Raw genomic sequence first — 14,899 nt, 5'->3', positions numbered from 1 at the left:
TCGCCCAGGCTGGAGTGCAGTGGTGCAATCTCGGCTCACTGCAAGCTCCGCCTCCCGGGTTCACGCCATTCTCCTGCCTCAGCCTCTCTGAGTAGCTGGGACTACAGGCGCCCGCCGCCACGCCCAGCTAATTTTTTTGTATTTTTAGTAGAGACGGGGTTTCACCGTGGTCTTGATCTCCTGACCTCGTGATCCGCCCGCCTCGGCCTCCCAAAGTGCTGGGATTACAAGCGTGAGCCACCGCGCCCAGCTAACTGTGACATTTTTAGGCAAAATAGTCAATAGAGAATGCACATTGATTTTAAATAAAAAACTAATTCCTTTGTGTCCTCTTTAAGATGAAAACATTAATTTTGAAAAGGAAATAAATAAATAGTGGCTATTTACATTAGAAGTAGTTAATGTCCATTACCTCATGAGAAAGAAACTTTCCATCACCTAACGGCTTTCCAGTTGATGCCTCAAAGAGGAAGATTACTTGAAAAAAAGTAGAACATTAATTAATGTGTTATATTATAATCTTTACTGGTAAAATTCAGTGAAACTGTTATAATCCTTATGAGAAATTATTTAACTCTCTAGACCACAGAGAGAGCAGCAGCGTCCAATTTTAATTTATTAATGTGGTCACATTTCTTATGAAAACAATAAAACTGAATACTTCTTCCTAAAACACATTCCCAAATTAGAATTTTTATTAATGGTATGGCATCAATGCTCCATAGGCTCAACAATGGGAAGTCCAAATGTGAATGTAATTTATAATTCTGATAACTTTGATTTAAACTAATATAACACCATAGTGTAGAGGCCAAAGGAAAACTTCCTCTTTGTCTTTTGAAGGTTAGCTGAAAATCAACTCACAAAAGGCAGATTAAGAGTAGTGGTTCTCCCAGCACGCAGCTGGAGACCTGAGAATGGGCAGACTGCCTCCTCAAGTGGGTCCCTGACCCCTGACCCCCGAGCAGCCTAACTAGGAGGCACCCCCGAGTAGGGGCAGACTGACACCTCACACGGCCGGGTACTCCTCTGAGACAAAACTTCCAGAGGAACCATCAGGCAGCAGCACTCGCGGTTCACAAAAATCCGCTGTTCTGCAGCCTCCACTGCTGAGACCCAGGCAAACAGGGTCTGGAGTGGACCTCTAGCAAACTCCAACAGACCTGCAGCTGAGGGTCCTGTCTGGTAGAAGGAAAACTAACAAACAGAAAGGACATCCACACCAAAAACCCATCTGTACATCACCATCATCAAAGACCAAAAGTAGACAAAACCACAAAGATAGGGGAAAAACAGAGCCGAAAAACTGGAAATTCTAAAAAGCATAGCGCCTCTCCTCCTCCAAAGGAATGCAGTTCCTCACCAGCAACGGAACAAAGCTGGACAGAGAATGACTGACAAGTTGAGAGAAGAAGGCTTCAGACGATCAAACTACTCCGAGCTACAGGAGGAAATTCAAACCAAAGGCAAAGAAGTTAAAAACTTCGAAAAAAATTTAGACGAATGTATAACTAGAATAACCAATACAGAAAAGTGCTTAAAGGAGCTGATGGAGCTGAAAGCCAAGGCTCGAGAACTACGTGAAGAATGCAGAAGCCTCAGGAGCCGATGCGATCAACTGCAAGAAAGGGTATCAGTGACGGAAGATGAAATGAATGAAATGAAGTGAGAAGGGAAGTTTAGAGAAAAAAGAATAAAAAGAAACAAACAAAACCTCCAAGAAATATGGGACTATGTGAAAAGACCAAATCTACGTCTGATTGGTGTACCTGAAAGTGATGGGGAGAATGGAACCAAGTTGGAAAACACTCTGCAGGATATTATCCAGGAGAACTTCCGCAATCTAGCAAGGCAGGCCAACATTCAGATTCAGGAAATACAGAGAACGCCACAAAGATACTCCTCGAGAAGAGCAACTCCAAGACACATAATTGTCAGATTCACCAAAGTTGAAATGAAGGAAAAAATGTTAAGAGCAGACAGAGAGAAAGGTCAGGTTACCCACAAAGGAAAGTCCATCAGACTAACAGTGGACCTCTCAGCAGAAACTCTACAAGCCAGAAGAGAGTGGGGGGCCAATATTCAACATTCTGAAAGAAAAGAATTTTCAACACAGAATTTCATATCCAGCCAAACTAAGCTTCATAAGTGAAGGAGAAATAAAATACTTTACAGACAAGCAAATGCTGAGAGATTTTGTCACCACCAGGCCTGCCCTAAAAGAGCTCCTGAAGGAAGCACTAAACATGGAAAGGAAGAACCGGTAACAGCCACTGCAAAATCATGCCAAATTGTAAAGATCATCAAGGCTAGGAAGAAACTGCATCAACTAACAAGCAAAATAACCAGCTAACATCATAATGACAGCATCAAATTCTCACATAACAATATTAACTTTAAATGTAAATGGGCTAAATGCTCCAATTAAAAGACACAGACTAGCAAATTGGATAAAGAGTCAAGACCCATCAGTGTGCTGTATTCAGGAAACCCATCTCACATGCAGAGACACACATAGGCTCAAAATAAAGGGATGGAGGAAGACCCACCAAGAAAATGGAAAACAAAAAAAGGCAGGGGTTGCAATCCTAGTCTCTGATAAAAGAGACTTTAAACCAACAAAGATCAAAAGAGACAAAGAAGGCCATTACATAATGGTAAAGGGATCAATTCAACAAGAAGAGCTAACTATCCTAAATATATATGCACCCAACACAGGAGCACCCAGATTCATAAAGCAAGTCCTCAGTGACCTACAAAGGGACTTAAACTCTCACACAATAATAATGGGAGATTTTAACACCCCACTGTCAGCATTAGACAGATCAACGAGACAGAAAGTTAACAAGGATATCCAGGAATTGAACTCAGCTCTACATAAAGTGGACTTAATAGACATCTACAGAACTCTCCACCCCAAGTCAACAGAATATACATTTTTTTCAGCACCACACCACACCTATTCCAAAATTGACCACATAGTTGGAAGTAAAGCTCTCCTCAGCAAATGTAATACCAAGTGGACACTGGGGGCTGCAGCAATGCAAAGATGAACTGAATCTAGAAATGTTCCTCTCAAACCCTCTGAGGCACAAAATACCAGTAAGAACTTTCTGTCTGCCCATGACAGACTGCAGATGGCTATAGGGCAGATTCCCCGGGAGGAAGGCCCTACACATAGCTGGAAACTTGGACTCATGCCAGTAGCCCTGGAGGGCTACAAAAGGGTCCTGACATGAATAGATGCCGAGTCCGCACTGGGCTTTGCTTAATCAGTGGTAGCCTGGTAAATACTGAGGGAACTATAAAAGAACGAGCAGAGAAGATAATGCATTGATTTGGACCACCTAGTCACATTTCGTCAGACCAAGGAATATACTTTACAATCCATAATGTCCAACAACGGGCAGAGAGATATCTTCCCCAGAGTAATGGTTTGGTAAAGAATCAGAATGGCAAGTTAAAACAGTGGTTTTCTAAAACAGAGGAAAGCATGAAGAACTGGCTTGCATGCCTGCATGAGTATGGATTCAACAAGAGAGAAGCAAAGAGATAGATTCCTGCACTACATAGATTCCTCTGGTTTTTTTTTTGTTGTTGTTGTTTTTTTGAGACAGAGTCTCGCTCTGTCACCCAGGCTGGAGTGCAGTGGCACAATCCTGGCTCACTGCAACCTCCACCTGCCAGGTTCAAGCGATTCTCCTGCCTCAGCCTCCTGAGTAGCTGGGATTACAGGTGCACACCACCACGGCTGGCTAATTTTTGTATTTTTAGTAGAGACAGGGTTTCACCATGTTGGTCAGGTTGTTCAAACTCCTGACCTTGTGATCTGCCCACCTCGACCTCCTTTTGTTTTTTTGATGGATCTCAGGGAGAGGGAGAGGAGAAAGGAGGATGCTGGTATGGCAAAACACTTTCTTCTTTCTTCCTTGTATCACCTTCTCCTACCTGACACCACGGTCCCAAGACCAGGGCTACCACTACAAATGCCAGAAGCAGAGATGGTTCCCAAGAAAGAAACCGTAACTATACTTTTAAGCCTTAATGTCAAAATTCCTAAGGACCTGATAGGATGGGTTGTGCCTTCACTCCATCTGGAGAATTTGGGTTTAATAGTGAATGCAGCTTTATTGGCTGGTAGCGGAAATAGCCTGTTTGCTCTATACAAATGGATAGGAGAAATAATAGCTGAGAGTAAAGAAATGAATAAATGGGTTATGCAGTAAGTAAAATATTACATTAATGCTTCAAAAGAGGCTCAGAGCAAAAGAATGGTATTGTTTCTTAGCTTAATTATAGCTGATACATGAAAAGATGAAGCCATATATTGCTGAGAACTCTCCTGCTTGGAACTTGACAAACTTGAATGGAATCCTATAAACCTCAGAGGCCTAAACTTGAAGACAACTTGGTCACAGAACATGATGATGGACTGCACTAATTATTAATGACTAGTAGAACTCTAGTAATGCGCTAGTGCCTTCTGACTCATTTTACAATATGGTATAACACTGGAATTGTTGGTAAGAGTATAATACTGATAGTGATGATCAAATGTACTGGGAATGGAATTAAAAGCCTCCTATCTCTACCCAATATTGATTCCTCCAAACATTAGGCATATTCATGCTGGTCCTATTGACAGGAATGATCCTTTTGCCATAAGGGATCCATGGTCATAGGCCAGGGGGTAGTCTGTAGTTTAATAAATAATTTGTCTGGTCTTTGTCCTGGGCTCCTGGCAGGTAGCTTCAAAAATGCTTGGAATTTTCTGAGTGATAGAAGTGCCTTTGTTATCCTAATAAGGTGACTCTGGTGAGCCCCTAGATAGCTTTAGGATAGTGGCTGGTCACCAGAAAGACCAATCTCATGTTCAGAGGGTTGAGTACTTTCAGCCCTCCACCCCACTAGCAACCTCTTGAGAAGGGAGCTGGAAACTGAGTGCAATCACATGGCCAATGACTTAAATAATCATGCCTAATTAATCATGTAATCAAACCCCAAAAGTATTCTCTAGACACCAAAGCTCAAAGCTCAGTGGAGCTTCCTTGTCGAACACATTGATGTGCCAGGAAGGTGATGTACCCTGATTCCATGAAGGCACAGAAGCTCCAGGCCTCACCCAAGGCCTGCCCTTTTTAATAAAATTGTAATCATAAATATGGTGCTTTCCTGAGTTCTGACTCATTCTAACAAATTATTAAACTTAAGGGGCTGATGGGGTCCCCAAATTTTTAGCCAGCTGGTCAGAAATGCAAGTGCCCTTGGGAACCCCCACCCCCACAAAACTAGCGCTGGCATCTGAAGCGAGGTCAGTCTTGGCAGGCCTTTGTCCCTAACTTTTTTTTTCTTTTTTAGAGACAGGGTCCTGTTCTGATGCCCAGGCTATGGTGCAGTGGTGTGATCTCAGCTCACTGCAACCTCTGCCTCAAGAGGGCTCAAGCTATCTTCCCACCTCAGCCTCCCAAGTAGCTGGGAGTACAGGGGTGCACCACTACGCCTGCCTAAGTTTTGTATTTTTTGTAGAAATATGGTTTCACCATGTTGCGCAGGCTGGTCTCAAACTCCTGAGCTCAAGTGATCCACCCATCTTGGCCTCCCAAAATGCTGGGGTTGCAGGCATGAGCCACCATGTCCAGCCAACTTTTGGCATCACACTAACTCTGAGTAATCAGTGTCTGAATTGAATTGCAGTATATTCAGTTGGAGTAGAGAAAGATTAATTGCTAACAAGTGAGATTCTCCATAAGTCATCAATACGGTGTTACAAATTTGTGGCCTTATTGTAAAATATTCAGCTCAAAGTTCCAGAATATCAGAGAACTACGGAGAAGTCTTGAAGAACCTATATTTGTCACAAACACTTGCGTTGGGAGCTAAGCTAAGCTCCCAGTCTGAGAATTTCCCTAAACTCTTGAGGGAGGCTTTCAGAACTATCCTCTCCATATCTCCAGTAAGCCCCCTAATTTTTAGAGTTAGTGGAGGAAAAAGCATACACGCAAATAAGGTGCAGTCTGTAAAATAATTGTTTAAAATAGATGATTATTTTAGCATCACTTCTAAAGTGTTTTTCTTTTTAAGGGCTGCTTAGCAATGATTTATCTAACTGATAGTTGGGGAGATCAGCTCCTGTAATAAAACAGGGCAGAAATTTCAAGATTAAATATTTTCCAAAGATAATCAAGAGTTGATTTTAAGACAGACAGAATATATGTTTGGGTCAACAGGTAAATGAAAAGATGCTCAATGTCATTAATCATCAAGGAAATGCAAATCAAACCATAATGAGATACCACCTCAAACCTGTTAAGGCTATTGCTTTAAGAAGACAACATGTTGGTGAGGATGTGAAGAAACTGGAACACTTGCCCACTTCTAGTGAGAAAGCAAAATAGTACAGCCACTGTGAAAAATATTATGAAGGTTCCTCAAAAAATTAGAATAGGCTGGGCATGGTGGCTCATGCCTGTAATCCCAGCACTTTGGGAAGCTGAAGTGGGAGGATCGCTTAAACTCAGGAGTTTGAGACCAGCCCGGGCAACATAGTGAGCCTTGTCTCTACTAAAAATACAAACATTAACTGGGCATGGGGGTGCCTGCCTGCCTGTAGCCCCAGATACTTGGAGGCTGAGGCAGGAGGATCACTTGAGCCCACGATGTTGAGGCTGCAGTGGAGCACCAGTGCACTCTAGCCTGGGCGAAAGAGTGAGACCCCATCTGAAAAAAAAAAAAAAAAAAAATTGAAAATATAATTACCCAGCAATCCCACATCTGAGTGCTTATCTGAAAGAACTGAAATCAGGATCTTGAAGAGATATTTGTATTCCCATGTTCATTGCAGCACTGGTCACAATAACCAAGATGTAGAAACAACCTAAATATCCATTGACAGATGAACAGATAAAGAAAATGTGGTGTATATGTACAATGGATTATTATTAGTCTTCGAAGAAAAAAGGAATACCTGCAATATGTAACAACATGGATGAACCTGACGGACATTATGCTAACTGAAAAGCTAGTCACAGAAGAACAAATACTGCATGATTCCACCTATATGAGATATACTAAAATAGTCAAATTTATTGGAACAAAAAGCAGATCCGGTTGCCAGAGGCAGCAGGGAGGGGGAAATGGGGAGTTGCTAATCAAGGGCATAAAATTTCAGTAATGCTAGATGAGTAAGTTCCAGGTATCTGCTGTCTAACATTGTACCTATATTGTATTGTATTCTGTTAACACTATTGAACTGTACCCTGAAAAATCTGTTAAAAAGGTAGATCTCATGTTAACTATTTCTATCACAATCAAATAAAAATAAATTTCAATCCTAAAAAAAACTGCCTGAAAGCCACTAAATAGATATGAAGTATTCATTAAAATCATGTAAGTATTTTTAAATTTCACCATATAAAAATAAACTTTTGGTAACTTTTGATGTAACAGCTCAATTTCCCTCAGATTTATCTCCAAAGTTACTATAATAGTTCTGGTCCTCACCACATACATTCTAATTTCAGCCAAAGGAGTGTCTATTGCTCATACTTCTCCATCCCTACCACATTCTTTACCTGTATATTGTTATTCTATCTGCCTGGCTTTCTCCGAGATATTATTCTATCAACAATCCCCACTTTCTCCTGCACCTTTATACTGTGGTTCATTCTCAGCATATAAACAACTCTGTTATCATCCTCACTAAAAAAAAAAAAAAAAATCACTATTACAATTCTTTGCCTTTTTTTAACCCTAAACTTTGTGGAACAACAGTTATTCCAGTTTTTACAACTCCTACCCATTCTTCAACCTATGACAATTTGCTGTTCAACCTTACTACGCTGATAGAAAGCCTTTTCCTGGGTCACCAATGACCCATATGTTGCCAAATCAAAGACTATTTTTAGTCCTCACTCTAAGACTCTATTTTCAGTCTTGACCTCCCAGCAGCACTGACGCTTCTGACTATCCTCTCTGTCTTGAAACTCTTATGTGGGCTACACGTAACATTGTTTCCTCCCAGTTCTCTTCTATTTTGGATCATTCCTCATTCTTCTTTGCTAGCTCCTCCTTATCTGACAACCCTTGATCTTAAGGTTTTGTTCTTTGCTGTCTTTTTACTATAAATACTTTCCCCGGTATCATTTAATTATACAGCATCAATCACTATTTAAATAATGATAATTCATAGTTCTCTATTTCCAGCCTCAAACTTTCCCTGATGTTGTGAAGTAGGTAAAGTTGTAAAAATTGCAGGAGATGTTCTATTGAAGAAGCCTGGCACAAATGCTGCCTCTGCCCCTTTCTCTGTTTCACCAAGGCTTCTCTTAGTCTCAATCGTAACAGTGGTATTGGTAGCTGCTGTTTACTCTTTTGAAAAGATTGTTGGGAAAAAAAAAACCAAGAAATTATTTTGATGATTCTCTTTAAGTAATTCTCAAATTACTCCAGCCCAAGATTAATAAATAGAGTAATTTTATATGACAGCATATGAATAGGATTACAAGAAATTAAAAGATAGAAATGGCGTAAGACAGAAGTGGCACTGAGTACTCAGCAAAAAAAATTGGACAACATATATAGATTACAAAAATGCTACAATGTGTATAACATGAAATTTAATTCCAGAGGATCGCACTTAATACATTATTAGCTTTTAGTAAATCATAGGATGTTAAGTTGGAAGTCACCGCTATATTCACCAAGAAAAATCATGTTGTAACATTTAGTTATCTTCTAAGGTTGCCAATTATGAAAAATAAAAAAAGAAAAATACTATAATAGAATTTTTAATTAAGTAGGAAAACAAAAACGTAAAATTTTTGTCTTTCATTTAAAAATGCTTTGGGTTTAGCTAAATCCTATTATTTTCATAGCTATGCAAACTAATAAACTTTTTAAACAATAGCAGCCTTCCATCCTTTTTCTGACTATATATATAAAAAGCTGGGGATATGTGGATGAACTCATCTACTTTTTCCACAACTGTAAGTGCATCTGATCTATGGGAGGCTGGTCCTGTTTTTCAGTGTTAACATGTAATAGAAACTGGCAGAATGAACAACTAAGGAGCTGTGAGTTGAAATAGTTGCTTCAAAACATGAGTAACTACTCCCCAACTTCTAGACATTTGTTTCAAATAATCACCACACTAATATCATAGCATATCTGTGCAAAGTGAATAGGGAGAAGAAGGAAAGTGAATAGGGAGAAGAAGGAAGGCAAAAACAGCAGCTCTAGTACTTAATCACCAAAAGGGGTACTCAAACCCACCCAAGATCTAGTTATGGAGCACCTATTATAATACAGAGTACTACACTTAACACAAAAATAAAGAAGCTCCCAAATTAGGAAGGAACCAGTGATATCAGCTACAGATGGCACCCTTCTAAGAGTTAAATACATCGGGTACTTCAATTGTGTTTCCTATTGTTAGCATTTACCTCTATTTAGCCATCAATAAATGCTAATTTTTTTAAAAAAGGAACATACAAAATATTTTCCCACTCATTTTATGTTCTACAATAATTTTATTTTAGTCTTTTGAGTTTATATTTACAGCAAAACAAAGTTACATAATTATCTTGTTTAACAATAAAAACTTACATAAGTAAAACAGATAATTTATTGGCATATAAATTCATATTTCTGTAAATGTTAATAATTCTTTCTAGCTTTAAAATTCTATCAATTATCAATGGATTAAAGAATAATGAAATATGTTCCAGATGTGAATTAACTACAGAAAATTTCAGAATAGGGTATATTCAGTTGGGAACACATATACTGCCATGCCTTGCTCAATGATGGCGATATGTTCTGAGAAATGTGCTGTTAGGCAATTTATCATTGTGTGGACATCATGGAGTGTGCTTATACAAACCTAGACAATATAACTTACCATACACTTAGGCTATATGATATAGCCTATTGCTACTAGGCTACAAATCTACACAGCAAGTTACTGTACTGAATATTATGGACAATTGTAACACAATGGTATTTGTGTAACTAACCACATCTAAACATAGAAAAAGGTAATGCACTATGACATTACAATGGCTATGACATTACAATGGCTATGACATTACTTGGTGATAAGAATTTTTTAGCTCCATTATAATCTTATGGTATATGCAGTCTGTTGTTGACTGAAATGTTGTTATGCAGGGAATGACTGTACTTTATTAAAGCTTTTATCTAAAATATGTGGTGTTGAATAAGGAAAGCATAGACCACTCATAGTGATCACAGGGACTTTCAATCTTAAGTTTATTGAAAACAAAAATCTGGCTTCCAAATTACTATTATTTTTACAATTTATAGTTATCTTAATTCTGTCTGCCGTCTGGATACTATATTTTTTTTTTTTTTTTTGAGACGGAGTCTCGCTCTGTCACCCAGGCTGGAGTGCAGTGGCGCGATCTCGGCTCACTGCAAGCTCCGCCTCCCAGGTTCACTGGATACTATATTATTCCATTCTCTTTTCCTCTTTTTTAGCCAAAAAGGAAGTCCTTTACAAAAAATTACCAAAAGTCTTCTCTCAGAGAAGGCCTAAATGAAGAGATAGAAAAGCTCTATTTAGGAGAGTTATATTTCCTGCCAGTATAAGAGGTGCTATTATCTGAAGTACTGAAAATTAAAAATTAGGACAGTTTCTAGTTCATGAATTAGGTCTTCCATGGTGTGAACTAACACAATTAACATTCAAGTCAGATTTTTTGGTAACAGTAATGTACAGTGTTTCATAATATATATTAACAGAGAGAAATAATTATTTAATATTTAATATTTTTCGCTAGGTTTTTGGGATCACTCACTCTTAACTTTCCTCTTACCTCACTGGCTCCTCTTCCTTTTATTCATCCCTAATTACTGATGTGCTGTGTTTGGTCCTCTTCTTTGTGTACACTTACTTCCCAGGTGATTTCATTCAGTGTTATGACTTTAAGCACTAGCAGTATACCAATGACCACCAAATTTATATCTCTAGTCCCAACCTCTCTCCCGAGCCTTGGACTTGTTTATCCTATTGTTCACTCTCATCCCTGCTTGGCTGTCTAAGAAAGATTTAAACACACCAGGACCAAAATCAACTCTTGGTTTGCAGACCGACACCCTCCAAATGACCTCCTTCTCTGTCTTCCATCTCATTTACTCAGGATTAAAACCTATGATAATATGCTTGCCTTCTCTCTTTCCTCCATGCCCACATCTTCACCATGGCCAAGTCTTTACATGATCTGGTTCCTGCCTATCTCCATGTTGTCCTCTCCTCCCACTCTCTACCTAGCTCATTTTGACCCAGTCACATGGCCTTCTAGCAGTTCCTTTAACATGCCAGTTACTCCCACCTCAGAATCCTTGCACTTGATTGTCTGTCATTCCCCTGCCCCATCTTCACAATGCTTTATTCTCTCACCCTGCACTAGTTTTCTTCATAGCATGTATCATTATCTGACAATTTATATTTATTAAATTTTAATTTTAATTTGCTAATTTTGTTCACCATTGTATCCTGAACTTCTAGACTAGTAGTTGCCACATAGTAAGCACTCAATAATACTTGCTAGATGAGTGAATCTGTGATACACATATGCCCTAATAAAATGGTTTCATTGTACTATGTAACCCAAAACACCTGACATACTTATATTTATTTATAATTACTAATGTGGCCTAGATTTTTAAACAGAAAATTTAAGTTATTCATACCTTTCTTTCAATTAACTTAAAATATGAATTTAAAAATATAAACGAATTAAATAGTTCAATGAAGTGCAATATTTACTACGTTACCAAATGAAGAAAAAGGAATATTTAAAAAGATAAAAAACTTAAGCATTAATATACATTTTTAGGACCACAACATTAAGTTCAAACTCTCTACCAGCAGCTACTGAATATATAAAGATTTTTTTCCTGATTACTGATCTTTGATGTTGTGACAATATCTGTTTGTTCTATTAACTGGATATAGTATGACAACTTTAGCTGTTTAATTAACTCATGTTTTGAAAACAAATTAGAAAGCTCATAATTCTTTTTCTGTAAAGTTGATGTATTGGTAGATAAGAAAATGTAAGTTAATCTGTGAAAATTTTATAGTGTTAACAAATTTCATATTTGACAGGAAAAATTAAAAAAATATACTTACTTTTTTCATCAGCTTTGTCTCTTATTGCTATGGTATCATTACTCAAAGATACAGTCTGTGCATTCAGAATATCTGTTCTCATTCCAGGAAATTTTGGAGATGAAATAAAGCGCCCTTCATATGAATGTAAATAGATACTACTACCATCTATAAGAAGAAAATGTCTAAAAAATAAAGAATAGAAATAGATTCTCAAATAAGAGTATATTTTATTTTCGTTTTTATATTACAGAATAGTTTAACCTTGGGAAAAAAATCTAAATCTTACAATTAATATAAATGTGTAGATATATAAGGAATAAAACATTTCAAGCACTGAAAGCCAGCATTGGTTGTTTTGGTTTGTTTTCTGGGTTTTTGTTTTATGATGAAGTAGGAGAAGAAAAATGAAAATGTCCATAATCACCACCCTATATACACTAATATTCTGACTTCTTTTACATTATACCCACAATTCATTTCCTTTCCTAAAGAATATTCTATACAAAGGCAATCAAAAAAATCGTATAATTTACAATAGTCATTTTAATGCCAGGTGCTATTTGTTTCATGAAAAAGTCTTAATATATATTTTATAACTAAAGATTATGCTAAAAATAATTAAAGATTAAATAGTCGTTAAAGTCTAAAGCAGTGAAAATGACTAAAAAAATTAACATTAGGGCAAGCATTTATTAAAATAAGGCAGCTGTGACTTTAAAATCATATGGTGACTATCAGTATGTATTCATATCTAAAAACTCCTATTTTTTTGCCACAGGGTCAGATTCATTTGCTATGCTGACAACCATATTTAAGGCACAGGGCTCTCTGCAGTTAATTTTTTATTAACTCAAAACATAAATATTTTATGGCTGTTATATTTTTCCTTTGAAAATTTACAAATACTGTACAAAATAAATCAAGCAATACAGAGAAAACAAAAGACCTCTTGAGATCCTGCCTCCATAGAGATAACTACGGCAAAGTATGAACTTCCAGAACTTTACTAACTCACTCATTTCCTGATATACATTTGTTTCAAATTACTCACTGTTTTAAAGAATGTCTACAGTGTATATACATCTCCATATGTCTGCCCTACTTATTTCCTTAGTACAGCTTCTAGAAGTGAAATTACTGGATTAAAGAGCATACATTTAAAATTTTTAAATATATCTTGTTTTACTGGCCTTTGAAAAGTTGTATTGATTTACACACATACTATGGCTATATTGGTGTGCCTGTTTCCTTAATGCTGAAGACATTATTACTTTTCAAAATCTTATGTTTAATGTTTTAAATATCCTTGATTCAGAACTGGTTCTTGATTTAGGAATTGCTAAATGTTCTTTTTTTGCTATGGAAACAAAAAGGAAATAAATGCCAAAACCAATGAAAAATTAGTATCTAATGAACACCAACCACATACACTTCAATTAAATTAATACTTGAGGGTTAGTAGGTAGTTTATTTAATTGAAGGGTTTGGCCCTTACATACTAGTGTATGGTCATACGTATTGGTTTATGAAAACAATATTTGCTAAACTTGACAAAGTGACATATATTAGTATATATTCCTTTGTCTCAGTCTAAACGCATTTTCTTTTCCAATAAGACATTATAGCTTTTAACCTACTTGTGAGTAAACACCCTGTTTGAAGGGGCAAACATCTCTACATACATAAATAAGACCAATGATAGGCAGTAACTAAATTTTTTAGCTATTTATGCCATTAATATATGTCTTTATTAACAGTATATTCAATAAATACCTTTATAAATAATGTATAAATGAACTTATTTGGAACTGTTAGAGTAAAAAGCATTTCAGAAACATGGTTTTTTAGATAGCCGATATCTTACCTTTTAAATGACAAAAATGACTTATTTTTAAAAATTTATGATGTAACTAAATAATTGATACATTTCAATTTCATTAAATAGATAACATAAAATTTGAAATAACATTTTCTTGGTCACTCAAGGTCATCAATACGGTGATCACATTTTTCACTAACTAACTGGTAACTTTGATACTCATAAGAAGCTGTTGGTGCACAGAATCATTGTACTACTCAGCTACACAGTTCCGTGCTTTTAGTTTTCTCCATGTTCCCTTGCCAGGCAGCTACTTTCCTTCTTGTCATTGTGCCAGCCTCTAACAGCCCACCAGTACCATTCTTCTTCTGGTTTTCTATTTATAAAAAGCTGTGGGCTAGAAAACCTGATAATAAACACTATTAAGAGTTGCCTACATGATGAGGAATGAGGAATAAAGCACATGGTTTTGGTGCAAATGTTTTATGGGTAGATATTTTAGGTAATTGTCGATTATATTTTCATAATTTTTAACAAGTGTTATTGGGTTGTAGCTGTCTAAGTCTTCCTCTGATTCAGTAGGCTATCACTGTACTCAAGAGACTGACAGTTTTCAAGGAAAAGTGTAGGTTCTTGAGTAATAGCTATTCCTAATTTACTCCAGTTAATTGCCTGGCATTTCTTAGCCCTGTATACACTGAATGTCTTAGTAGAGAAAACTAGTTTTCAAACTTCAGGTCACAGCCCAGTAGGCCCATGAAACCAAAGAGTTTCAACCAATATTTAAAATAAAGCAGAAAAGAACAGAATAGAAAATAGGGGGACTATGAGGTAAAAACTCTTTAATAGTTATTTACCTGTGTTGCTCTCATTCTCTCATGTCATTACTGTGATGTTTACTTGTAATGAGTTTATTCTCATCACTTAAAATAAATAGCTTTAAA

The 14,899-nt window shown here is 37.0% G+C and overlaps 1 protein-coding gene across 5 annotated transcripts in view; it reads right to left on the bottom strand.

The window, feature by feature from the left end:
• LOC116463412 (intraflagellar transport protein 80 homolog) overlaps positions 1-14,899 on the bottom strand; it is a 149,233-nt gene that overhangs the window by 28,463 nt on the left and 105,871 nt on the right. For all 5 annotated transcript variants that reach the window (XM_058434613.1, XM_058434612.1, XM_058434615.1 and 2 more), the window contains 2 exons: positions 12,155-12,318; positions 413-477 (listed from right to left, as the gene is read on the bottom strand). In XM_058434613.1, coding sequence (XP_058290596.1) covers positions 413-477; positions 12,155-12,318 — 229 coding nt within the window. The remainder of the gene's footprint in view (positions 1-412; positions 478-12,154; positions 12,319-14,899) is intronic.

The sequence above is a fragment of the Hylobates moloch genome, unplaced genomic scaffold (assembly GCF_009828535.3).
Source record: "Hylobates moloch isolate HMO894 unplaced genomic scaffold, HMol_V3 SCAFFOLD_35, whole genome shotgun sequence".
In the NCBI taxonomy this organism is placed as follows: domain Eukaryota; kingdom Metazoa; phylum Chordata; class Mammalia; order Primates; family Hylobatidae; genus Hylobates; species Hylobates moloch.
Note: the sequence above shows the minus strand (reverse complement) of the source record. Positions and strands in the feature narration are given on the sequence as shown.